Source organism: Oncorhynchus nerka, linkage group LG9a, assembly GCF_034236695.1.
Source record: "Oncorhynchus nerka isolate Pitt River linkage group LG9a, Oner_Uvic_2.0, whole genome shotgun sequence".
Classification (NCBI taxonomy): Eukaryota; Metazoa; Chordata; class Actinopteri; order Salmoniformes; family Salmonidae; genus Oncorhynchus; species Oncorhynchus nerka.
In genome coordinates this window covers 4,082,167-4,108,653 of record NC_088404.1, presented here as the reverse complement: position 1 = coordinate 4,108,653, position 26,487 = coordinate 4,082,167, and the positions used below count along the sequence as shown (strand labels likewise).

Here is a 26,487-nt window from a genome sequence, read left to right as displayed (position 1 = left end):
CCTACCATTACCCCAATGACAACCCCTACCATTACCCCAACGACAACCCCTACCATTACCCCAACAACAACCCCTACCATTACCCCAACAACAACAACAGAAAGTCCAACAACAACAACAGAAAGTCCAACATCAACAACAACAACTATGTCAACAAAATATACCACAACAAGTGAAACAACGGAGGAAATTACAACTGGTCCAGAACCAACAACAACCACAACAACCACTACACCACCACCAACAACAACCACAACAACCACTACACCACCACCAACAACAACCACAACAACCATTACTCTGACAACAACCCCTTCCACTACGCCCTCAACAACCCCTACTTCACCAACACCCACTTCACCCACTACTACTCCACACTGCCTGACCAAGACTGTCTGTGAATGGTCAGACTGGATTAGCAAATACTATCCCTCTGTTGGACCAGAAGGAGGAGATTTTGAAACCATAGAAAATATAAGGAAATCTGGAATTAATATTTGTAGCCAACCGAAGGAAGTAGAATGCAGAGCCAAAGACAACATCTATGTTCCTTTGGCCGAACTAGGTCAAAATGTTGAATGCAATCCCTCAGTTGGACTGATATGCCGCAACAAGGATCAAGGCATCCCACCAATATGCTACAACTATGAGATCAGAGTCAGATGTTGTGTTGATGTTTGTAGCAATGAGACACCTCCCACCGCAGAAAGGCCCACAACAACCATTATAACATCAACAACTACCCCAACAACAAGAACAACAACAGAAAGTCAAACAACAACTACCCCAACAACAACAACAACAGAAAGTCCAACAACAACAACTACCCCAACAACAACAACAACAACAACAACAGAAAGTCAAACAACAACAACTACCCCAACAACAAGAACAACAACAGAAAGTCAAACAACAACTACCCCAACAACAAGAACAACAACAGAAAGTCAAACAACAACTACCCCAACAACAACAACAACAACAGAAATTCCAACAACCACAACTAAGTCAACGACTCCATCCATAACAACAATAGTAACAGAGGAAGTTACAACTGGTCCAGAATCAACAACACCTACCACCAAAACAACAACAACAACCACCACAGAAAGTCCATCAACCACAACAACATCTAAGACAACAACATATTCTCCAACAAGTGAAACAACAGAGGAAATTACAACTGGTCCAGAATCAACAACTCCCACAACAACCACTACACCAACAACCACCACAGAAATCCCATCAACCACAACAACAACTAAGTCAACGACTCCATCCATAACAACAAAAGTAACAGAGGAAGTTACAACTGGTCCAGAATCAACTGCACCTACTTCCACGACAACAACAACAACAACAACCACCACCACAGAAAATCCAACAACAACTACTGCAACAACAACAACCACAACAACAGAACCTCCAACAACAACAACAGAAAGTCCAACAACCACAACTACACCAACAATTCCATCCACAACAACAAAAGTAACAGAGGAAGTTACAACTGGTCCAGAATCAACAGCACCTACTACCACAACAACAACAACAACAACAACAACCACCACAGAAAGTCCAACAACAACTACAGCAACAAAATCAAACCCAACCACAACTCCTACCATTACCCCAGGCACTCTCCCTACCATTACCCCAACAACAACCCCTACCATTACCCCAACAACAACCCCTACCTTTACCCCAACAACAACCCCTACCATTACCCCAACAACAACCCCTACCATTACCCCAACAACAACAACCCCTACCATTACCCCAACAACAACCCCTACCATTACCCCAACAACAACCCCTACCATTACCCCAACAACAACCTCTACCATTACCCCAACAACAACCCCTACCATTACCCCAACAACAACCTCTACCATTACCCCAACAACAACCCCTACCTTTACCCCAACAACAACCCCTATCATTACCCCAACAACAACCCCTACCATTACCCCAACAACAACCCCTACCATTACCCCAACAACAACCTCTACCATTACCCCAACAACAACCCCTACCATTACCCCAACAACAACCATTACCCCAACAACAACCTCTACCATTACCCCAACAACAACCTCTACCATTACCCCAACAACCACCCCTACCATTACCCCAACAACAACCCCTACCATTACCCCAACAACAACCCCTACCATTACCCCAACAACAACCCCTACCATTACCCCAACAACAACCCCTATCATTACCCCAACGACAACCCCTACCACGACCACAAGCCCTACCACGTTATGTTTTTGCACATACAAAAATCTACATTTCCCTGCTGGTAAGTGAAAGCTTCCTTCATTAAAATGATTAATTCTGACTACATATTGCATTCATACACTTCATTTAATATCTATTTATTACTAATATTATGTTTATGTTTAGGTTCCTTGATATATAATGAGACTGATGGGGCAGGCTGGTGTTTCACATCCTACTGTAACTCAAGTTGTGTTGTTGAGAAACAAGCCAGACCATGTCCCTCTACGACCCCAGCTACAGTCAGCACTGTCTCAGCTACAGTCAGCACTGTCTCAACTACAGTCAGCACTGTCTCAACAACAACAGAAGCTACACATTCTACAACATCTACATTGTCCCCGACTACACCTTACAAGGGCTGTGAATATGTCATTCCACCAAGAAAGGTAATGAAATAAAATAAACAGAATTATTGTGTTTCTTAGTTCATAGTGTTGTCTAGTTCATAGTGTTGTGTAGTTCATAGTGTTGTGTAGTTCATAGTGTTGTCTAGTTCATAGTGTTGTCTAGTTCATAGTGTTGTGTAGTTCATAGTGTTGTGTAGTTCATAGTGTTGTGTAGTTTATAGTGTTGTGTAGTTCATAGTGTTGTCTAGTTCATAGTGTTGTGTAGTTCATAGTGTTGTCTAGTTCATAGTGTTGTGTAGTTCATAGTGTTGTGTAGTTTATAGTGTTGTGTAGTTCATAGTGTTGTGTAGTTTATAGTGTTGTGTAGTTCATAGTGTTGTGTAGTTCATAGTGTTGTGTAGTTCATAGTGTTGTGTAGCTCATAGTATTGTGTAGTTCATAGTGTTGTATAGTACGTAGTGTGTTTACTTTCAGGACTAAAACACACATTTTCAACTTTAGGATGGTGAGACTTGGAAGACAGACAACTGCACTACTCAGACTTGCCACAGGGGTGTAATTACCACAAAGTTTGTGGTTTGTGAGTCTGTCGAAAAGCCTGTGTGTGAAAATGGATACCCACCAGTGAAAGTCTATGACGAATCAGGTTGCTGCTATCACTACGAATGTGAATGTAAGTTCAAAACGTAATGTTTTTAATTATCTTCTGTTCCCACCTTCTACAAATACGTATTACTCCAAGTGTACTTGTTTTAAAAACATTTCCTGTTGGAAAGTGATATCCCAAGTATAAAACTTCAAGGAGTTGGTCTGATCCAGTGACGCAACTTTGGTTTTAGAAGTGGGGAGGGGGGGGGAGGCATAATCATTATCATTATTATTTGTCTCCAGTCGGATAAACACTCCAAACACCCTACTCGACCACTCAGAGGTGTCCGCATGGTCCTAAAGCGCAGCGTTGCCTTGTTTTGTATCACATTACAATGATTAAACTGGGGGGGAACAATAATGAAATTTCAGAAAGTGGGGGAGACATGCCCCCGTCCACCCCCCGTCCCCAGTGAAAGTTGCACCCTTGGTCTGATCTGATAGTGACATTGTGATGTTATCAGCTTGTGCCATTTCATGAGGATACCTCGACCAGCTGCTGTGTTCAGTAAATCAGGTGTTAAATGAGGTGAAAAGGAGACTGGAGTAGGACTTTAAACTCTTGTATTGATGAGAGATCTATCTATTTGTTTCCTTCTTCTGTTCTATCTCTCAGGTATATGCTATGGATGGGGAGACCCTCATTACGTCACATTTGATGGCCAATATTACAGTTTCCAGGAAAACTGCACCTACGTTTTGGTTAAAGAAATAGTTCCTCGACAGAACTTCAGTGTCATCATCGACAACTATAACTGCGATCCGTCTGGACATGCGACCTGCCCTCAGTCTCTGATTGTCAATTACAAGTCTTACAAAATCGTTCTTACTCCGAAGAGATTAAACGTGACAACAAATATGGTAATTATAACTGTGCTATTATTCACATTTATACACTTTAAAAAGTGCAATTTGATATAGATATTCTTTGATGTAGACATTCTTTGATACAGACATTCTTTGATACAGGCATTCTTTGATACAGGCATTCGTTGATACAGGCATTCTTTGATACAGACATTCTTTGATACAGGCATTCTTTGATACAGGCATTCTTTGATACAGACATTCTTTGATACAGACATTCTTTGATACAGGCATTCTTTGATACAGACATTCTTTGATACAGACATTCTTTGATACAGGCATTCTTTGATACAGACATTATTTGATACAGACATTCTTTGAAATAGACATTCTTTGATATAGACATTATCATACCACTTTAAGACTTAAAATAATCTAGCTTCATATTTTGAAATCTATTATTTACTTATTTACTTTTTGTAACGTGGGGGTATTGATTAATAGGGATATCTGAACTTGCCGACTACGACAAATGTAATTTGTACACTACAGTAGTTACAAATACTTATTTAGCAACATTACATATTGGTTAACCACTTTGATGATGCCATCACATTAACTCAAGACCATCATCAAGGTATCTGAAACATTCCCATGACATTTCAAAGAATTTCATTATATTGACAAATTATTAACAGACTACCAACTCTTCTTGTGACTTCATTTAGTTCTGGAAACTGTTCATATCTTATCTACATTATTGTAATGTTATTCTGTTCTCTATTCTCATTCGTAATGTAATGTTTTTCCTTATCATTCACCAGGTTTATATCAATGGAAATCAGATCTTCCCAACCTTTTCTAATGAAGACCTCATGATCACCAGCACTGGGGTAGAGTTACTGTTGAAGATCCCTGCCATTAAAGCAACAGTGATGTTTAAGTCCCTTATGTTCAGTGTAACCCTGCCAAACTCCCTATTCCACAACAACACAGAGGGGCAGTGTGGTAAGTATGTAGGCTTTACTGCATCCCAAATGGGACACTGTTCCCAATGTAGTGCAATCCTTTTAACCAGGGGGGATAGGGTCCCATTGTAGTGCACTCTTTTTATCCAGGGGGAATAGGGTCCCATTGTAGTGCACCCCTTTTAATCAGGTGGAATAGGGTCCCATTGTAGTGCACTCCTTTTAACCAGGGGGAATAGGGTCCCATTATAGTGCACTCCTTTTAACCAGGGGGAATAGGGTCCCATTGTAGTGCACTCCTTTTAACCAACTTTTAACCAGGGGGAATAGGGTCCCAATGTAGTTCACTCCTTTTAACCAGGGGGAATAGGGTCCCATTTGGGATGCATCCATTGTGTAGACCAAAAACACTTTAAGTATGAATCAGATGAACAGCTTGTAGTACTCTGTGAGTAAACTGAACGTTTGTTGCAATGATTTAACGTTATTTTGTTGCGTGTTATTGCATTTCTATGGCCTTAAAGAGTTCACTGTATAGTTACAATGATAGAAAAAAATATTAAAAGATACTGTAGGTAGGCTTAAAGTTATGAGCAGCTGTTTCTGACATAAAATAACTTGTGTTTTTTCTCATTCCCATATTTATTGTACCTTTATAAAGGTACCTGTGACAATATCAGGAAAAACGATTGCAGATTACCGAATGGAAAGATTGACCCATCATGTCCTGGGATGGCTCATGAATGGAAGATTCCTGATGTTAAAAAACCCTACTGTGAACGGCAACCCCCTACCCTACCTACCCCTAAGCCTCCAACCTGCCCGTCAGGAAAGACATCAATCTGTGACATCATACTTAGCCCGTAAGACGTGTAACCTTGTAATAACACAAAGAGACAGCTATATTACAAAGACAAGGGAATCTGATTGAGGTTGCTATGACACTGTTTACATACAAGTCTGTAAACTCTCCGGTAAAGCATGGGTTGTTGTTCCATAACTTAGACTGTTTATGCCGTCTAAAATATGTCATATTCATAGGAACTTCATAGATGCTTCACAAATAATTTAGCGTGTAAGGCATACAGTAATCAATATTTGTAAGAAATCTGTTGTGACATGTTAAATGCCCCATTTGGGTTAGTCCGATATAATAACTTAAATGGGTTTTTTATTTTGGAAGGGTCTTTAAGCAATGCCATGACGTTATCCCACAACAACCCTTCTTCGAGGCCTGTAAGTTTGATGTCTGCCACATGCCAAATATCTCAATCGGCTGCTCCAGCCTGGAAGCCTACGCTGTGAGGTGTGCAGGAGCTGGAGTCTGTATCGACTGGAGGAAATCAACTAATGGAACATGTGGTAGGGAAGGACTTTCATATCCAATAAGGATCTGTGTCCCCAATGGGATCCTATTCCCTACATAGTGCACTGCATTTGACCAGGCTCCTGCCATAAGTAGTGATCTAAGTAGGGAATAGTTTCCCATTTCGGATGCAGGATAGATGTTAATACGATTTTAAATAATTCTAATAACTTTACGATTTACATTAATTATTTGTATTTTGACAACCTGCATTTACAAATTGTGTACATACTGTTTTGCCTTTCATTCCATCTTGACCATAATATAGATCTGACATGCCCTAAGACCAAAGTGTATAAGGCATGTGGCTCTACTATCCAGCCAACATGCAATTCAAGGTATCCATCTCATTTCCATCTCATCTCATTCCCATCTAATCTGATACTCATCACATTCTCATTCCCATTCTCATCTCATTCCCATCTCATCTCATTCCCATCTTATCTCATGCCCATTTCATTCTCATCTAATTCTCATCTCATCTCATTACCATCTTATCTCATTCCCATTTCATTCTCATCTCATTCCCATCTCATCTGATTCTCATTACATTCTAATTCCCATCTCATGTCATTGCCATCACATTTCATTCCCATCTCATTCCCATTCTCATCTCATTCCCATCTCATCTCATTCCAATCTCATCTCATCTCATTCTCATCTAATTTCCATCTCATTCTCATTCCCATTTCATTCTCATTCCCATCTCATTCCCATCTCATCTCATTCTCTTTCTCATTAACATATCATCTCATTCTCATCTCATTCCCATCTCATCTCATTCTCATCTCATTCTCATTTCCATCTCATCTCATTCCCATTTCATTCCCATCTCGTCTCATTCCCATCGCATCTCATTCCCATCTCATTATTTTATACCTCTACCTAATGAACATGCATTCTTAAAGGTTTCCATTCTATACCAAGGTTTCTAGTCTGTAAAAAAATGTTTTTTCTTGTCTTAGATACAATGAAAAATATGTGCATCCATGTCAAGGAGCACAAATGGCCCGTGACGTTGTATGTGACTCATTCATGGAGGGCTGTTTCTGCCCTGAGGGTACCATCTTGTTCAACACATTCTCTGACACCTGTGTTCGTGACTGTGGTAAGGATGTGTCAGTTTAAGGAATACATTGTTTAATTGTGTCTCAAAGTACCAGCATGTATGACCTAAGATCTTATTTTCCCTTCAAGGATGCACAGGACCTGATGGAAAACCCAAACAGGTAATAATGTGGATGTATACCACAATGAATCTGTCAGAAGAAATGGTTCAACAGCTCACTTCACATTATGGCCCACAAAAAGGTTCTGTATAGAACCCCCATTATTTTAATCAGTTTACTAGTTTCATTGGGGATTGTAAGTTGTCCAGCCCTGAAGAGGCTGGAGCCCTATTGTTATAATAATCAATCAAATGTATTTGATAAAGCCCTTTTTTCATCAGCAGCAGCAACAAAGCCTTTACACATACTCAGCCTAAAACTTCAAAGAGCAAGAAATGCAGAGGCAGAAAGACAGTGGCTAGGAAAAACTCCCTAGAAGGCAGAAACCTAGGAATAAACCAAGAGAGGAACCAGGCTCTGACGGGTGGCCAGTCCTCGTCTTAATAAATTTGAAGTCTCTGCTAAAGGTGTTTGTTTTGTCCCAACACAGTTTGGTGAGACTTGGTACAGTAACTGCCAGAAGTGCACGTGTAATGCTGACACACTGAGTGTCCAGTGTGAACCAGTGAAATGTCCGCCCCAAGAAATTGTTACCTGTAAGAAGTACGGTGAGGTGTTGGTCAACGAGACGGTGGACTGCTGTCAGAAAAATACATGTGGTGAGTAGAGGCAGGATAGAGAGGCACCTTAACGTGCTACCAGGTAACCCGGGTACAAGTCTGCTTGTGCTAAATGTTTGGCATATGACAAGGAGTGTAATGTTAGCACCAAACAGCTCTTCATTCTAGCTACTTCATAAAGCCTTCATAGGCACTACATAAAGGTGTTACAAAGCATCTATAACATGCTTTATAAAGGGTTCATAAATGTGCCATAACTCTGTGACATAATCACCAGACTGTGATTAGTGTAGCTTGTCCCTGAGCTGGTGGACCAATGGTTTCTTACCTCTCTTTCTGCTGGAGGTTCTGCATGTTGATTCCAACCTTAAAAGTAACAACAAAGAAAACTCATAACCATGTCAATGGACCATGTTATTGGACCCTGTCACTGGACCATGTTATTGGACCATGTCAATGGACCATGTCAGTGGACCATGTCAATGGACCATGTTATTGGACCATGTCAATGGACCATGTCATTGGACCATGTCATTGGACCATGTCATTGGACCATGTTATTGGACCATGTTATTGGACCATGTCATTGGACCATGTCATTGGACCATGTCATTGGACCATGTCAATGGACCATGTCATTGGACCATGTCAATGGACCATGTTATTGGACCATGTCAATGGACCATGTCATTGGACCATGTCATTGGACCATGTTATTGGACCATGTTATTGGACCATGTTATTGGACCCTGCCATTGGACCATGTTAATGGACCATGTCATTGGACCATGTCATTGGACCATGTTATTGGACCATGTTATTGGACCATGTTATTGGACCCTGTCATTGGACTATGTCATTGGACCATGTTATTGGACCATGTCATTGGACTATGTCATTGGACCATGTTATTGGACCATGTCATTGGACCATGTCATTGGACCATCATGCACCATAATTTAAAAACTTTGTAAAGTGATAAAACAGTGACTTCATATTTCTATTCCATGAACGTGGAAAGGCACAGCGCTCGCTCAAACATATCATGTACTTTGACTTTAACTTCAACCTGGAGCTAATTATTAAGCCCAGGATTAATGTAAATATTATCATGAACATGGAGCAGGTGTCATGATGGCAACATGGTGCAGGTGTCATGATGGTAACATGGTGCAGGTGTCATGATGGTAACATGGTGCAGGTGTCATGATGGTAACATGGTGCAGGTGTCATGATGGTAACATGGTGCAGGTGTCATGATGGTAACATGGTGCAGGTGTCATGATGGCAACATGGTGCAGGTGTCATGATGGTAACATGGTGCAGGTGTCATGATGGTAACATGGTGCAGGTGTCATGATGGTAACATGGTGCAGGTGTCATGATGGTAACATGGTGCAGGTGTCATGATGGTAACATGGTGCAGGTGTCATGATGGTAACATGGTGCAGGTGTCATGATGGTAACATGGTGCAGGTGTCATGATGGCAACATGGTGCAGGTGTCATGATGGTAACATGGTGCAGGTGTCATGATGGTAACATGGTGCAGGTGTCATGATGGTAACATGGTGCAGGTGTCATGATGGTAACATGGTGCAGGTGTCATGATGGTAACATGGTGCAGGAATTGTGACTAACTTAACCGTTCAACAACTGTTATGTCTCAACCATTTTCTGACCCTTTTATTGTGTGTTCTTTCAGTGGCCAAACCTGTTTGTGTCCACAACAATACTGAATACACGGTGAGAAGTGAAACTTCTTTGATATCACTCAGAGCCATATGACAATAAATAATTTGTAAATGTTGTATAAAATAAACCTAAATATTGATGTACCAATTACAGATTGCCCTTTAAGTAATCCTGAGAGCCACTGTGGCCCCAGGCTGAATTGTTGCTTCAGTGCATGACACTAACTCTCATTCTCCAGCTTGGTGAAAATGTTCCCAACGGCACCTGTGAGGAGTGCAAGTGTGGTCCTAAAAAGGATCCAGTCTCCAAGCTATATGTTGTTGAGTGTGCCCAAATCAACTGTTACACCACCTGCCCAACGGTACTGTACTCGGGATAATTGCGAACTCGGTTTAACATAAGTGAACCATTTTACATGGTTGGCTATACAGTATAATATTCCAGGTTTATATGAAGGAAATCCCTAATGATGTCACCATGTTGATTCTCCTCCAGGGTTATGAGTATGAAGTCGCACCTGAGAAATGTTGTGGAACGTGTGTACAGAAGGACTGTGTTGTCGGTCTCCCAGATGCCACATCTCACATCATTCAGGTGACATTGATGAGATAATGCACCCAAATCAGATTATTTTTAATATCAGATATCTTTGTGAAATGTCAAAGGGACGAATGACATCAATAATGAGAACCTATAATTGCTTATAAATTCTCATAAATGTTAAAGGTGTAAATGCTTAAGAAGTTAATGTTTGTTTACATTTTTGAATAATGATGTAGATATTTCTGAAAAGTTTATAAATGATTTATCAACTCTTATTCATTTAAGTTTTTATAACGTACAGTATTAAATTACCAACATTTATTTTTTTGCTACTTGACAGCTTGGGAAGTTTTGGTCGCCCCCTAGTGACCGCTGTGTGAAGTATGAATGCACAAAGACAAACAGCCAGTTCATCGTTGTGGAATCCAAATTGAAATGCCCAGTGTTCCGTCCAGAGGACTGTGTCCCTGTAAGTAGATGAGGAAACTGGTTGAATGTGTTTGTTTGAAGTAAAGTAACTATACCTAAATATACTGCTTGCTTCATTTGATAGTAACTTGGAGGTTATATTGAATTTACACCCGAGTAACATATTCATAGATGATCATAGTTTTCCATTATAACATCTATACTGTGTTCTCTAGCTCAATAGACTGTAACTAGTCATATCCAAATTGAGCTGTACACTATTCTTTTTCACAGGGAACTGAGAAAACTGATGCAAATGGATGTTGCACAACCTGTAAGTTAAAACAATATAATGATTCATTTCTAAATATTCATGATGTGTTTTGTATTTTTCGTTTATATGTCAGATCTACTAGTCAAACATATGAACCTGAACTCTTATGAACATAACCTCTTATGAACCTGAACTCTTATGAACCTGAACTCTTATGAACCTGAACTCTTATGAACCTGAACTCTTATGAACATAACCTCTTATGAACCTGACCTCTTATGAACCTGAACTCTTATGAACCTGACCTCTTATGAACCTGACCTCTTATGAACCTGAACTCTTATGAACCTGACCTCTTATGAACCTGACCTCTTATGAACCTGACCACTTATGAACCTGACCACTTATGAACCTGACCTCTTATGAACATAACCTCTTATGAACCTGACCTCTTATGAACCTGACCACTTATGAACTTAACCTCTTATGAACATAACCTCTTATGAATATAACCTCTTATGAACATAACCTCTTATTAACATAACCTCTTATGAACCTGACCACTTATGAACTTAACCTCTTATGAACATAACCTCTTATGAATATAACCTCTTATGAACATAACCTCTTATGAACCTGACCTCTTATGAACCTGACCTCTTATGAGCCTGACCTCTTATGAACATAACCTCTTATGAACCTGACCTCTTATGAACCTGACCTCTTATGAACCTGACCTCTTATGAGCCTGACCTCTTATGAGCCTGACCTCTTATGAACATAACCTCTTATGAACATAACCTCTTATGAGCCTGACCTCTTATGACACAATAAATCAATGTTGAGTTACTGTAGATGAAACTGAATACAGATGTGATGTACTTTTTCAAGTTGCTCATCTTTAGTCCATCTTTACATAGTAAGGGGGAAACTCACCACTTTAAAATGTCCTCCTTAACTCTGTCTACCTCCACAGGCACTTTAATCAGTCACTGTGATGTGAAGAACACCACCACCTACCTAGAGGTGAATAACTGCAGGTCCTCTGTGCCGGTGGAAATCTCAGCCTGCGGGGGATCCTGTGGAACATCTTCTATGTGAGTACAAACTCTAAATAAGAACACACACACACACGCCAAAAAAGCAAACAGAAACAAACGCAACATGCATTTGGGTTTTGCAGAAATGTGTACGTGGGGAATTGGATTGAAGAGTAAGATTTCAATGGGAGGTGACCTATGTTTCTAACAGTGTTGTTTGTGTGTCCTGTTTGCTAGGTACTCTGCAGAGAAAAACACCCTGATGCACTCCTGCTCCTGCTGTCAAGAGATGTCTACCAGTGAGAGGAAGGTGGAGATGGTCTGCCCTGATGGGAAGAAGATCATGCAGTCCTACATTTACATTGATAAGTGTGGCTGCCATGACTCTGAGTGTGACAAGAAGAACCACTTAGATTAGGCCTTGACGAATTAAGTCTTTTAAAATGTTCTTATTTACCTTAACTGCATGGAATATGAAATAGTTTTATCTAGGGGAACCAATAGGGTCTGTCTCATTATCATATAGGCTACTTTCACGAACTGCATGTCCTTTCTCTCTACACTATCATAGACATTATGCAAACCTATTAAACTGATGAAGAAGCATGAAGTCATTATCTTTCTTGTTTTATTTCATATTGTCAAGTGCGTCATTGTGTGACTAGGGAAACAGTACACATAGTATTTAATAAAGAACGTATTCATTACATAACGGTTACTATTAAAAGGGGCAATCTGCAATTCAAACAATAACAAAGTGGTCACCCTGCCAGTGTTTTGGCAAAAAGCTGAAGAATGGGGCTGGAGAAATGTAACCACTCTCAGGTTCATAGACAGGCCATGGATTTAAGAACTGACCATCCATGATATCAAAATGATAGTTTTAATTATGTTTTGAGGCAATAGAGTTTTTGTTAACAATTATGTCGTTTACCAACAATGGAATAAAACAATCTTAAATTCTGGGTTCTGATGGGCTACGACAGTTGAACTCAGTTGATTAGTCATTTATAAGTTATATTCTTCAAAAAACAATGGGTATCATCAATTTAGAAGTCAAAAGGACATGGAGCAGAGAGATGGGAGCTTGTTGGTGTTCTATAAGGACATGGAGCAGAGAGATGGTTCTATAAGACTTGTTGGTGTTATATAAGGACATGGTGCAGAGAGATGGTAGCTTGTTGGTGTTCTATTAGGACATGATGCAGAGAGATGGTAGCTTGTTGGTGTTCTATAAGGACATTGTGCAGAGAGATGGGAGCTTGTTGGTGTTCTGTAAGGACATGGAGCAGAGAGATGGGAGCTTGTTGGTGTTATATAAGGACATGGTTCAGAGAGATGGGAGCTTGTTGGTGTTCTATAAGGACATGGTTCAGAGAGATGGGAGCTTGTTGGTGTTCTATAAGGACATTGTGCAGAGAGATGGTAGCTTGTTGGTGTTATATAAGGACATGGTGCAGAGAGATGGTAGCTTGTTGGTGTTCTATTAGGACATGATGCAGAGAGATGGTAGCTTGTTGGTGTTCTATAAGGACATTGTGCAGAGAGATGGGAGCTTGTTGGTGTTCTATAATGACATTGTGCAGAGAGATGGTAGCTTGTTGGTGTTCTATAAGGACATGGTGCAGAGAGATGGTAGCTTGTTGGTTTTCTGTAAGGACATGGAGCAGAGAGATAGGAGCTTGTTGGTGTTCTGTAAGGACATGGAGCAGAGAGATAACGCATGCATGCTCCTGGCCCACCAAAAAAGATTCGCTAGACCGCGATGGGACAAGGACATCCCGGCCGGCCAAACCCTCCTCTAACCCAGATGACACTAGGCCAATTGTGCGGCACCTCAATGGTCTACCGGTCGCAGCCGGATACGACACCGCCTGGGATCGAACCAGGATCTGTAGTGACGTCTCTTGCCCTGCGATGCAGTGCCTTAGACTGCTGCGCCACTCAGGAGGCCAATTTTGCATTTCTATTGGGATATTGAATTTGAATTTTAAAAAATTGCATTTGTAACGCACTAATTGAAGTCATAAACTTAACTTGTATTTCATGATTTGAAACGAATTTAGTGAAAATTGGATTTAGTTTTCAAATTTACTTTCAATATAATTGAATATTCAAATTCAATACTTGAATTCATTTTGAATATGGTAGATATTGCGTTAGAAGGGAGTGTCACAATTAGCCCTGTCATAGCTCTTCTAAGGATAGCCTTTCTGATCTATTTCATCTTGTTCTCGTGACTGACTGGGTTCGAACCAGGTCTCCTGCATCTCATAAGACTGTGCTTAGAATTAGAGGTTAGTAAGGCCCAGGTGAACAAGGAGACGGTTGTGGCTGTCTGTTTTGATGTGGAGAAAGCGTACGATATGATGTGGAAGGAGGGGTTGCTAATCAAGCTTGGTTTAATGGGGGTAGTTGGTAGAACGTATAACTGGATAAAGGACTTCCTGTTTGGAAGGTCTATCCAGGTGAGGGTGGGGAAGTCTATACGAGGCAGCTACCTGGCGGATACACTGCAGGGGAGCGTGATTGGCCTTCTTTAGTTTTTAATCATGATCAATGATATTTACTCTCAGGTACAGATGGATATTGGGAGGTGTTCATTTGCCTCAGATCCTCCAAAAGTCCTACAGCTGCACCGTTGAGAGCATCTTGACTGGCTGCATCACCGCTTGGTATGGCAACTGCTTGGCATCCGACCGCAAGGCACTACAGAGGGTAGTGCGTACGGCCCAGTCCATCGCTGGTGTCGAGCTGCCTGCCATCCAGGACCTCTGTACCAGGTGGTGTTGGTGGTGTCAGAGGAAGGCCCTAAAAATGGTCAAAGACTCCAGCCACACTAGTCATAGACTGTTCTCTCTGCTACCGTCTGGCAAGCGGTGCCGATGCAACAAGCCCCAAGCCATAAGACTGATAAATAGTTTGTTAAATAGCTACCTGGACTATCTGCATTTACCCTTAATGAACAAATTATTTTGACTCATCATATACACTGCTGTTACTGTTTATTATCTATCCTGTTGCCTAGTCACTTTATCCTTACCTAGACAATATACAAAGTATGTGGACACCCCTTCAAATTTGTGGATTCAGCTATTTCAGCCACACCCGTTGCTGACAGGTGTATAAAATCGAGCACACAGCCATGCAATCTCCATAGACAAACATTGGCAGTTAAACGGCCTTACTGAAAAGCTCAGTGACTTTTAACGTGGCACCGTCATCACATGCCACTTTTCCAACAAGTCAGTTTATTAATGCATGGAATAGGTCATTGGACCGAACAGTGTGTGTACCTCAAAACCGACTGCTTTTCCCTCACATCTTTTCTTTCAGGAGTGTGACAGGAGTCCACGTGGAGTGAGAATGGGGAGAAATCTATTCCAAACTTCTCTTATGTTGCTGGTATACTAGTTGATAAGTGGACAAGACATAATGGGTGAAAGAAAGTTAATACTAGAATTATAGGATAATTATACTGTATGTTAATATAAATGTACATTCTACCAATGTCAAAGTGTGTTAAATTGAGGGTTTTGAGTGATATTACCAATTTGAATCACTGAGCAATGTCATTCTACATTTTGGTTGGATAATTAATAGGGTTATGATTATGATTTCGAATCGGAAGGATTTTGAAAACTGATGGATTGATTTGAGTTTAGTATGCTAATAACACTTTGAGTGAAGCAATTCATGTATTATTGTCACGACTTCCGCCGAAGTCGGTCCCTCTCCTTGTTCGGGCGGCGTTCGGCGGTCCATTTGTTTTGTCTTAGTCTTACACACTTGGTTTCACTCACCCAATGACCTGTTTAGTATTTAACCCTCTGTTCCCCATGTTTGTTTGTGAGGGATTGTTCTTTGTAAATCGGTTTGTTATTGTGGGCTCGTATATTTGCCTTGTATTTTTGTATTTTGAGTAAAGTACGTAGATTACTCATCTCTGCTGTCCTGCACCTGACTGTCTACAACAGCTACACACAGGACCCCATTACTATTATGGATTGATTGTGTAACGCGGAATGACGCTGTTGAGAAGAAGCAGGTACGGGGAGTAAAACATATAATTATAATGGACAGAGGAGAGACAGGAACAGCGTCAAACAAATTCAAAGAGACACAAACAATGCAGCAGGGTTGGAACAGAGCTGGGGAACTGACAAATATAGGGGAGGACCTAACATGTGATAAGTGAGTCAAGGTGAGTCCAATAACACTGATGCGAGTGACGAGGGAGGGCAGGTGCAAAGATATTGTCTGTGAGTGCAACAGAACTGACGTTACAGGCGAAACCCAGATAAAAATCCAATCAGGAAGTGCCGCATTTTTTTAAACCGCCTCATGCCAATGACTCCTTATATGGCTGTGAATGAGCTACGAATGAGCTTACGTTTTCTACGTATTCCCCAAGGTGTCTACAGTATTGTGACGTCTTTTTACGCATTTATGTTGAAGAATAGCCATAAGGGATGACATTTGCAAGTGGTCACATGATGGCTCCGGCAGAAAATCTTGCATAAAGTACACAAGTAGCCATTTTTCCAATCGCTTCTTATGAGAAACCAATTGTCCCGACGGATCTATTATCGAATTGTTACGTGAAAAATACCTTGAGGATTGATTCTAAACCACGTTTGCCATGTTTCTGTCGATATTATGGAGCAAATTTGGAAAAAAGTTTGGCGTTGTAGTGACTGCATTTTCCGGTCGATTTCTCAGCCAAACGTGAAGAACAAATGGAGCTATTTCGCCTACAAAAATAATATTTTTGGAAAAAGGAACATTTGCTATCTAACTGGGAGTCTCCTGAGTGAAAATATCTGAAGTTCTTCAAAGGTAAATTATTTAATTTGATTGCTTTTCTTATTTTCGTGAAAATGTTGCCTGCTGGTAGCAGAGCCTAGCCATAGCATTATGCCATGATAAACTTACACAAATGCTTGTCTAGAGTTGGCTGTAAAGCATATTTTGAAAATCTGAGATGACAGTGTGATTAACAAAAGGCTAAGCTGTGTCTCAATATATTTCATTTGTGATTTTCATGAATAGGAAGATTTTCTAGGAAGATTTATGTCCGCTGCGTTATGCTAATTAGTTTGAGGCTATGGTTACGCTCCCGCATGCGGGTTTGAGAGTCATGAGAAGTTAAGAAACACCAGTCTGTTTAAGTATGTATCAAACTATGGAAGGAAATTAGGAGTAGTGACTTATGTGTTATGGGTTAGAAAACTGTGACTATATTGGGGATATGAGGGAGCTCATAAATTAAGGTTATGGGAGTGAAGGGGTGTTATTTCTAGAAATGATGTATATTATTAGAGGAGATAACTCACAGAAAAGGAAGGAAAGTTGGCCTTGTAAAAATATAGGGATATAAAATATAGGGACAATTATAAAGTAAATAGAACATTACACATACCTTGATTATGGTAAAAGTAATAAGTGGTGGCATTTTGAACACTAGAGCAAAAGTTTAAGAAACGTATGAGTTAGTTGTGTTAGGATTGTATATTCTTCCAACTGGAAGACACTTGGCTGATTACATGTTATTCTTACAGCAGTTGCTGTAGGGACCATAATTTGGCTATCATTATGAATATTACTGTGGCAGGAGGCCAGGTATTTGAGACAGAATGTTTACATAGGGCTGTTATTTAAAAATTAAGATTTAGTGATCTTGCTATAAGAAGAAAGTCTGTTGTCAGGAAATAACCCATGTGTTAGTGTGTATGTCCTCAGGAAATAACAGCACATAAGAGGCCGGATGGGAAGGGCATGGGCTGAATTCTGGAGACTGAGTGTACATCAAGATACACCAGGCTGGGGGTATACTTCTTACAGCACCTGCAGTGGTAAAGATGGTAAAGATCGTCATGTCTCTCTTTGGTGGGTGCATAAGTCTCACAAGAAGTAAGGTCCAGCTGAATAATGGGTGAGCTTGAAAACACCATGACAGAGGACGTGAAACAAAACAAAAGAGAGAAAGACTAGATTCCACTGTAGACATACTGGGTTGAGTTTGGGGGCTACTTGTTTTATTTGTTAATGCATCATGTGAAAAAGTATAGATGTTAGGGTAATTGTACTCTAAACAACATGTTGAAGGCTTGATGTGAAAGCATATACAGTGTTGAATTATTCCGAGAAGAGATAATGTTGATTAAGGTTATGCACATGCTTATCAGTTGAAATAGAGCAGATGGGAAACTAAGTAAAAAATCACATGATTTGGGAACTCCTCTCAGAACCTGGGGCCGAAAGGGGAAGACTGGGTGGAAGCACGAGGAAGCTTTTTAGGGCTTTTATTTTTGTGGAGTCCAGCAGAAAAGTATCCTGGAGGCATAGAGTCAGGTGAAGAGAGTGGGAATTATCATGGTGTCAGATTTCAGTTTTCATGAATATATTCATGCATAACACATAACATCGTCAATACTGTTATGTTTTGTCTTTTGCTTTCCAAGTCTTATGTTTAGGAAACCAGAAGGAGAAGGGTTTGCCAGCTTCAACTGGAATGTCAGTTTGTTGAGTGATGGAAGTAAGAGGATGTATGGTGTAACCATAGAACAGAGGCCATAAGTCTCTAAGTCTGAATGCCTCACAGAAAGAAGGCAGAACCCTGAAACAGGACGAGAGGTTCCACATCTGATGATCCAAGGGGACCAGATCTAGTCTATGTTGGAGTGTTCCGGAGGAAGTGGGATCAACCGAGGAGAGAAGGACCCCTACGAGGTGGCCGCAGCAACAAACACGGCCGTCCAAGTGAAAGGAAGCAAGACGTGGTACCATCTGAACCACTGCACCTGAGTCCCAACAGAAAGAAGGACACAACCATATAAAGATGAGGACACAGAGGATGCTGATTCATCAGGAGGGAGCCCGGAGGGAGCCGGAACAGCGAAAGCAATCGAGATGCCAGGGAGGAGCCAAGAGAACAGTAGACCGAGTGAAAGCCAAAATACGACAGGTGAATCGCCTAATGCACCCAGAAGAAGACGAAGGAGAGACAACACTGGAGAGAGAACCTACTGGTTGCAGAACAACCAGTATTCTCTCCTGAACATCCAGAAACTCTGGGGTTGGGGGAGAGTGACATGCCTGGTGTGGCAGACCTCCCTGACGGAAGCCCTCCACAGAGGGACCCCGAAGTACCACCTACAGAATGGGAACATCTCTCCCCTAAAATTGACACCCTTCCAGATGGAAGCCCAGTCCGGCCTGAGGAGGGAGCCTCGGGGGAAGAAAGAGGAGGAGAGGCCTCACAAGGAACAGAAGAAGAGACCCCACAAAGAGGAGGAAAAGTCCCGCAAGCTGAAGAAAATTGAGATTTCCCCACAATTGACTTTTCAGCTCTTGAATGGTCTCCTTAAGTTAAGAATTGACTGATCTACACAGGGTTGAATGCACTATGTCTATCAAACTGCAGGCAGTGTATGGATCAACACTGATAAGGTGATTTCAACCACTTCCGGTTGCTTCAGGAAGCTTAGAATTGGCACAGGTAGACCTCATAGTGGTCTGATGGACTGTCATAGAAGACAGGTTCATATATCGGACATTATGTGAAGGCCTATGTGAGGCGACCCCGAATCCCGAGTTTCGGCTCGATAGGTCCTTCGGTGCCCGAGTAAAACCCTAATTGGTGCTGAAAATCAATTTTTTTCCATGCCTTGCTATGGGGTCCTTGAATGAGCTATCGGACAGAAACGTTGGGGTCCGTCTCTATGGGCCGAGCCGGTTTCAATGCACCTAGTCTTGTTTCTCTGAGACTTTTCTAAATGTCGTCATTTTCGTAATGGTCAAAATGAATTGAAGTCATTGCAAATGTACGAGGCTGTTTCTCGGTTCGAGAACCTTCTAGAGCCACCTAACTCACCACGCACTATCGACCTGAGGTCAAGGACAGGTTTCTAAAGTTTCGAACTCTAGGTCTGACGGTTCTTTTTTAGCTCGAACAAAGCTAACTATTGGAGGCACTGGCTGTCTCTACATACCCCAATACGTCCCTCCTTCCAAGCTGTGAGTCTGTGTGATTTAGTTTTCCTTTGAAATGTTATCGGAAAAATGACTGATTTACAGTTCATGGGGGTTGCCTAATCACACATATGAAGTTTTGGACAGATCTGACTTTTTTAACCCCTCGAAACAGCCCCTGAGACACCAATTATGGCACTTCCGGTTGGCACAGGAAGCTATAAGTCAACACATATCCTCACTGGGGTATGCTTTTACAGAATCCTGAGTTTTAAGTCCTTACGTTAAGAACTGACTGATTTACACAGGGTTGAATGCACTATGTCTATCAAACTGCAGGCAGGGTATGGATAAACACTTTTAGGGTGATTTTAACCACTTCCGGTTGGTCCAGGAAGCTTAGAATCAACACAGGTAGACCTTTTTACCTTTGAAGGTTATGTACATCAAAACACCTTTTTGGTCAATTTAACCACTTCCGGTTGCTCCAGGAAGCTTAGAATCGACACAGGTAGACCTCATAGTTGTCTGATAGAAGACAGGTTCATAAGGCATTCATAACCCACATAGGCTTCAGGTTGAATTTAGAGGTGCAGGCAATGTATTCCTATGGGGAGAGAAGTCAATGCAAACTGTTTGATGTAAACACCTTCTTTTACGTGGTAAGGGTTAATGCCACACAGTCAAGGTTAGGCTTGCACGGATCTGGAGGACCTCAGGTACGTTCCTGAGGTCGAATTGTGCTTCTCACCTTAACGGTTCTCTCACTGTCACCCAAAAGCAAATGACATTGAGGGCCAGCCTTCATTTTGGGCCTACTTTTCTAATGGTCGCTGTGCTTAGACCGAGCGAGCTACGGTCAAGCGGGGCATCTTGTTGAACTTCGGCACGGCCTAGAGAATATGGAAATGCCATTGTAGGCTTTGTGTGTCTTTAAGCACCGCACTTTGTCACTCCATCCTTGCTGTGTGTGTGTTTCTGTGTGTGTGTGTGTGAGAGAGAGCTTTTCTTTGACATCTGTTGGGAGAAATGACTGACTTACAGTTTATGGGGGTTGCCTAATCACACATATGAAGTTTTGAAAAGATATGACCTTTTTAACCCTTGGAAACTGCCACTGTGACACCATTTAAGGCACTTCCGGTTGGCACAGGAAGCTATAAATAAACTCATATCATGATTGGGGTATGCCTTTACAGAATCCTGAGTTTTAAGTCTTTACGTTAAGAACTGAGTTATTTACAGAGGGTTTAGTGAGTGTGTGTTATTTCAAAAATCATAGAAAATCACAGAAATCAGCAGAGCTCCGCAGCACACTTTAAAAAGATTCGTAAGAACACCCTGCAACTGGATCTGTAACCGTTGAAAAAAAAAAAAAAAAACCTATCCGTGAACATCACCAATCTGTCGTTGTACGATTTCTCTTAAATGACGATAGATAAATGGCTGGTTCTTTTTTTATTGACACCGGAGGCTCCTTGACTTTGACGTGAAGTGGAAAAATAATTTCTCTATTTTCATTTTGGACCTTTAATCCCAGAGAAATGGCCATAACTCAAAACCGTTGAGGCCTAGACGCCATCTTGTTCGGGGCCAACTGCCCATTATGCCAAACCTACGCTCACCGAGTTTCGGCTTCAAATATTTTCAGTTTTCGAGATAAGGCCCCGTCGTGAATCGTGATGTTTTGTCCAATAGCAATATGATTGCTTATGCCCTCTTGTGGGATTTTCCGGGACAGCGGAAAAAGGACCAAAATCTTATTATTTTTGTAAAACGGAAACCGAATGTCCGACAAAGTTCATTTGATGACTTCCTGGTAGGTCCGGCCCTGCCGCTCGGCCCGACGCCGTCCGCGAATTTTAGAAAAGATTTCGGACGTCTAGTAAGGACCGTACATTTGCAATATGGACTTTCTCACTAACCATACAGCAACTGCCGAAATCTTCCCTTAAGGAATGTAAGGTACCGATGTAATTTACAAATAAGCCCCACTTGAGTCGTTTTGCATTAAAATGGCGGTTTCAATGGTGATAAAATGCGTGGAGGAAGTTGTTGTTAGCGTCAAAATGCGGAGAATAAACGTATAGGAAGGATTGCAGACATGGTGAAGGTGGTTGGAAGAAGAGCAAATTGTAGTGTATGGGTGTTTTCAATTTCTAAGGGTAGGATACAGATGGCCGAGCAGGGAGGAATTGTGCGTTCTGTGCATGGCTGGAGCTTTATCGCATGCTCGGGAAAAGTGAGGGGATTTTAGTATGTGTGGTACTGTTGGCTTGCTGATTTAGAGGGTGGCATGGTGAATGTTAACGAAATGTACATTTCTTTTCCAGAAAAAAGGGGTTACATTTTCAATGTTTTTTCCAGTTCAGTTTCAAATTGGGTATGCAGAAGGATGGAAATGTTTTTGAAAATGTATTTAAGCTGTTTCTAAAGAAAAAGAGTGAAAACATTATAATGGTGTCAAATGCCCTGATCCCAAAGAATTTCCCGTGAAGACTGATCAACTTCACTAGAAATTGTTGGAACAGGGGGGATCTAATTATAAAATGATTGAGACAACACCAGTCTCTATTCAAAGTGTACCATTACTTTGAAATTCCATTATTTCCTTGGGAAAAGATGAAGAGTTGTAATCTTGAATTGACTAGTTATTCAAATAGGTTTATTTTGATTTAACATGGGGTTATAGGAGAAAATATCAGTTCCTGGGGTTATGGTCTTTGGCTAAATACAAAATGTGCTTTGTTCATTCTACATATAAAATGGAAATATATGTAAACAAGGAATAAACAGAAAGCTCATGACAGAAAAACAGAGGCAAAAGGGTGCATGGTAAAATAGATATTACTGGTACTAAAAGTTTTTAGTATAATGTTCATTATTAAAGGGATGATGTATTAAACTGAGTAGATCAAATTTGAGTTAAAGACTGTTATCCTGAATATTGATTGACAATTTATAAACAACATTTAGTTATGTTTTGAATATAGGACTGTTTAAATTTACTAGGCTTAGGAAAAACTCTGGAAACTAATCCTGAGACAGGTTGATTGACAGAACTTGCAGAATATTAGATTAAAGGTTTTTTTAAATTTTATTTGACAATATCATTGTAATTGGAGTGATACATTGGAATGACATAAGTAATTGAATAAAAAGTATAGTCTGTTGTGTGATAACACCCAAGGATGAAGAAGACATTACAAATAGTGGTAATTTATTGCAAATATGCAGTTATTATAATTTACTTTACTATTTTTCTTGTTTGGTCAATTTATTTTTGTTTTGAGGAAAATCTGAGGTGAGACTGATATAAATTGACTAAAAATGATTTGAGAATATTTAAGTATGTATCAAACTATGGAAGGAAATTAGAGTTGTGACTTATGTGTTATGGGTTAGAAAACGGTAACTACATTGGGGGCTCATATGAAGGTTATGGTAACAAGGGGGTGTTATTTCTAGAAACAATGTATATTGATAGACAAGATAATTCACAGAAAAGGAAGGACAGTTGGTCTTGTAAAAATATAGGGACAATTCTAAAAGTAGATAGAACATTACACACACCTAGATCATGGTAAAAGTAATAAGTAGTGGCATTTTGAAGAAGCTTAGGACTTAGTTTTGTTAGGATTGGATATTCTTTCAACTGGAAGACACTTGACTGATTACAAGTTATTCTTACAGCAGTTGCTGTAGGGACCATAATTTGGCTATCATTATGAATATTTTTGTGGCAAGAGGCCAGGTATTTGAGACAGAATGTTTACATAACAGAATGTTTACATAGGGCTGTTATTTAAAAATTAAAATTTAGTGATCCTGCTATAAGGAGAAAGTCTGTTGTCAGGAAATAACCCATGTGTTAGTTGTGTATGTCCTCAGGAAAAGACAGCACATAAGACGCCAGATGGAAGGGCATGGGCTGAATTCTGAGACTGAGTGTACGTCAAGATACACCGGGCTGGGGACATACTTCTTACAGCACCTGCAGTGGTAAAGATCGTCATGGCTCTCTTTGATGGGTGCATAAGTTTCACAAGAAGTAAGGTCCAGCTGAATAATGGGTGAGCTTGAAAATACCATGACAGAGGACGTGAAACAAAACAAGAGAGAGAGAGAGAGAGAGAGAGAGAGAGACTAGATTCCAGTTTCTGTATGGAAGAAGAAACCTCTACCGGAGGAGCCACTCTGTGGATGGACACATCATATAACAAAGGGAGAAGTTATTTGGGACCCCAAAGGATGTGACCTGAGATTAACCAAATATGTGGAAGGCTGGGAGATTATCATGAACAAGATAACACCAGCAGAAGGTGAAGAATTTGTAGTTGAAATAACAAGAACAGGACTGAGTGAAGGAAACAGTTACAAATATGTTAAATTGGGTCCTACGCCAGCACCTGAACAAAACAGCTGGTGACAACCAAAGCAATGGCAACAACGGTGGCGGCTGCTGTGACGACCACAGTAACTACCACTAAGATGACATCAACTGCTCTTACCAAGCAGACCACGGTAATCACAAAGACACCTGACACATCAGAATCAAAAGGGTTCTTTAATGAGATTTTGATTTTTTTTACAAACTCTAATGACCTACCTCAAGACGAGAACATTGCAAAGATGACAGACATAGACATATCGGCCTCAGAACCACTCAAGGACTTCACACAGGAAGAAGAGGTGAAAACAAATGGTACAAATGGGCGAAGTATACGGCAAACAAACACAGAATGGACAATTGTATATTATGTAGTAAATCACCTTTGTCGGATCCCATAATAGTTCCTGAACCAGCATCATTTAAAAGACTGTGCAAATTGGAAAATGATCATTGTACCAACAGAAAGTATTCTATTCCCTTGTGTGACATAGAATGTAGGATTGCCCAAGGGAGCACTAGAGGAAGAACCATGTTGAACGTGACTGGGTTGGGAGACAAGGATTGTGCTGCCTATAACATTAAAACTGACTTAAATGGACCTCAATTAGACAGAAGTACTGTGATTAAAGGAAAATATGAATGTTTTTACAGTCACAACACCGAAGGGATTAATGTAGGAAACACCACTGTAGAATGTGATACTATTTGGGTACTAGAGACTGCAGGGGTTAGTAGAGATAAAGGGTCGATAACGAATAGTTTCTGGATGTGTGGTAAAAACAAACTGTTGAATGTACTGCCAGATGGATGGATAGTTTTTTTGTGCCTTAGTTAGAGCAATTCAACAGGTAACCATTATTAAATCACCACATGATGACTATGTTAACTCTATAGTTAAGAGGGCGTATGAGAAAGACACTGAGGTATACCTTGATGTAATTGGACAGCCTAGAGGAGTATCTTGGGAGTTCAAGGCAAGAGATGAAGTTAAATCTGGATTTGAATCTATATTTTTGTGGATAACACCAAATAAGAACTTAGAGTGGATTAATTATATATACTATAACCAACAGAGATTCATTAACTATACTGACTCGGCTCTAACGGTGTTGGGGGAACAGGTACAGGCTACCAGTAAAATGTCTTGGCAAAATAGACAGGCTCTCAATTGGCTTTTGGCAGAGAAGGGTGGAGTTTGTGTTATGTTCGGGGATGATTGTTGCACCTTTATTCCTAATAACGCTGCGCCTAATGGATCCTTTGCAATCGCTATGGCTAAACTTAAAGGGTTACGAGCAGAGGTTAAGGCAAATGCTGGGGTTGACTCTCATGTTTGGGATTGGTTGGATTTAGCATTGGGGAAATGGGGAGCTATGTTTGCTAGGATGGCCATTATGCTGGGCGGGGGGTTATTGGCTCTGGGTATTGTATTTTGTTGTGTTTTACCCTGGGTGAAATCACTTGTGATCCAGACAACGGTTAAACAGATGTCCATGAGTAGAGCTGACCCTCCGGTGATAGTTAATCCTGTGCCGGGTAGTCCAGGCCATTATACTGATGTAAATGGACAGTTATGCAATGCGGTTGGTGGACCCCTTGACTGCCCCTTTGGTAATCCAAACTGCCTGTATGGAGTGGTCCCTGGAGGTGGTTACGCTTGCCATGGTTTTCATAGGGATGATTTACCTATATATACTGCCATTCCGAATTTATAAGAAAGTCTACTGATACATATCTACAAAAAGGGTATTTTCGTTAGTAAATACAGGGGTACTATGTATGGTTTTAATATATCTATTTTTGCTTATGGCCTTGTGTTTGTGTATGTTTTGTTAAATGTTTTTGATAGGTATATCAATGAATATATCTGGTTTCTTTTAATTGAAAGTTGGTTTTGCCTTCTAAAGATTAGGTTAATTTCAAAACATGAAGGTAACAGTGGGATAT

The 26,487-nt window shown here is 40.6% G+C and overlaps 1 protein-coding gene across 1 annotated transcript; it reads left to right on the top strand.

Annotated features, from left to right (window-relative positions):
* Positions 1 to 26: 26 nt before the first annotated feature.
* Positions 27 to 12,783, top strand: LOC135573316 (mucin-2-like). Its single transcript, XM_065022215.1, has 18 exons — positions 27 to 2,308; positions 2,413 to 2,675; positions 3,138 to 3,309; positions 3,901 to 4,145; positions 4,916 to 5,099; positions 5,721 to 5,922; positions 6,243 to 6,421; positions 6,694 to 6,763; positions 7,391 to 7,533; positions 7,623 to 7,654; positions 8,085 to 8,253; positions 9,919 to 9,959; positions 10,147 to 10,269; positions 10,404 to 10,502; positions 10,792 to 10,920; positions 11,154 to 11,193; positions 12,110 to 12,230; positions 12,411 to 12,783. Exons 1-18 carry the CDS (start codon positions 148 to 150, stop codon positions 12,589 to 12,591), a joined length of 4,554 nt encoding a protein of 1,517 aa, XP_064878287.1. The 5' UTR covers positions 27 to 147; the 3' UTR covers positions 12,592 to 12,783.
* The last annotated feature ends 13,704 nt before the right edge of the window (positions 12,784 to 26,487 follow it).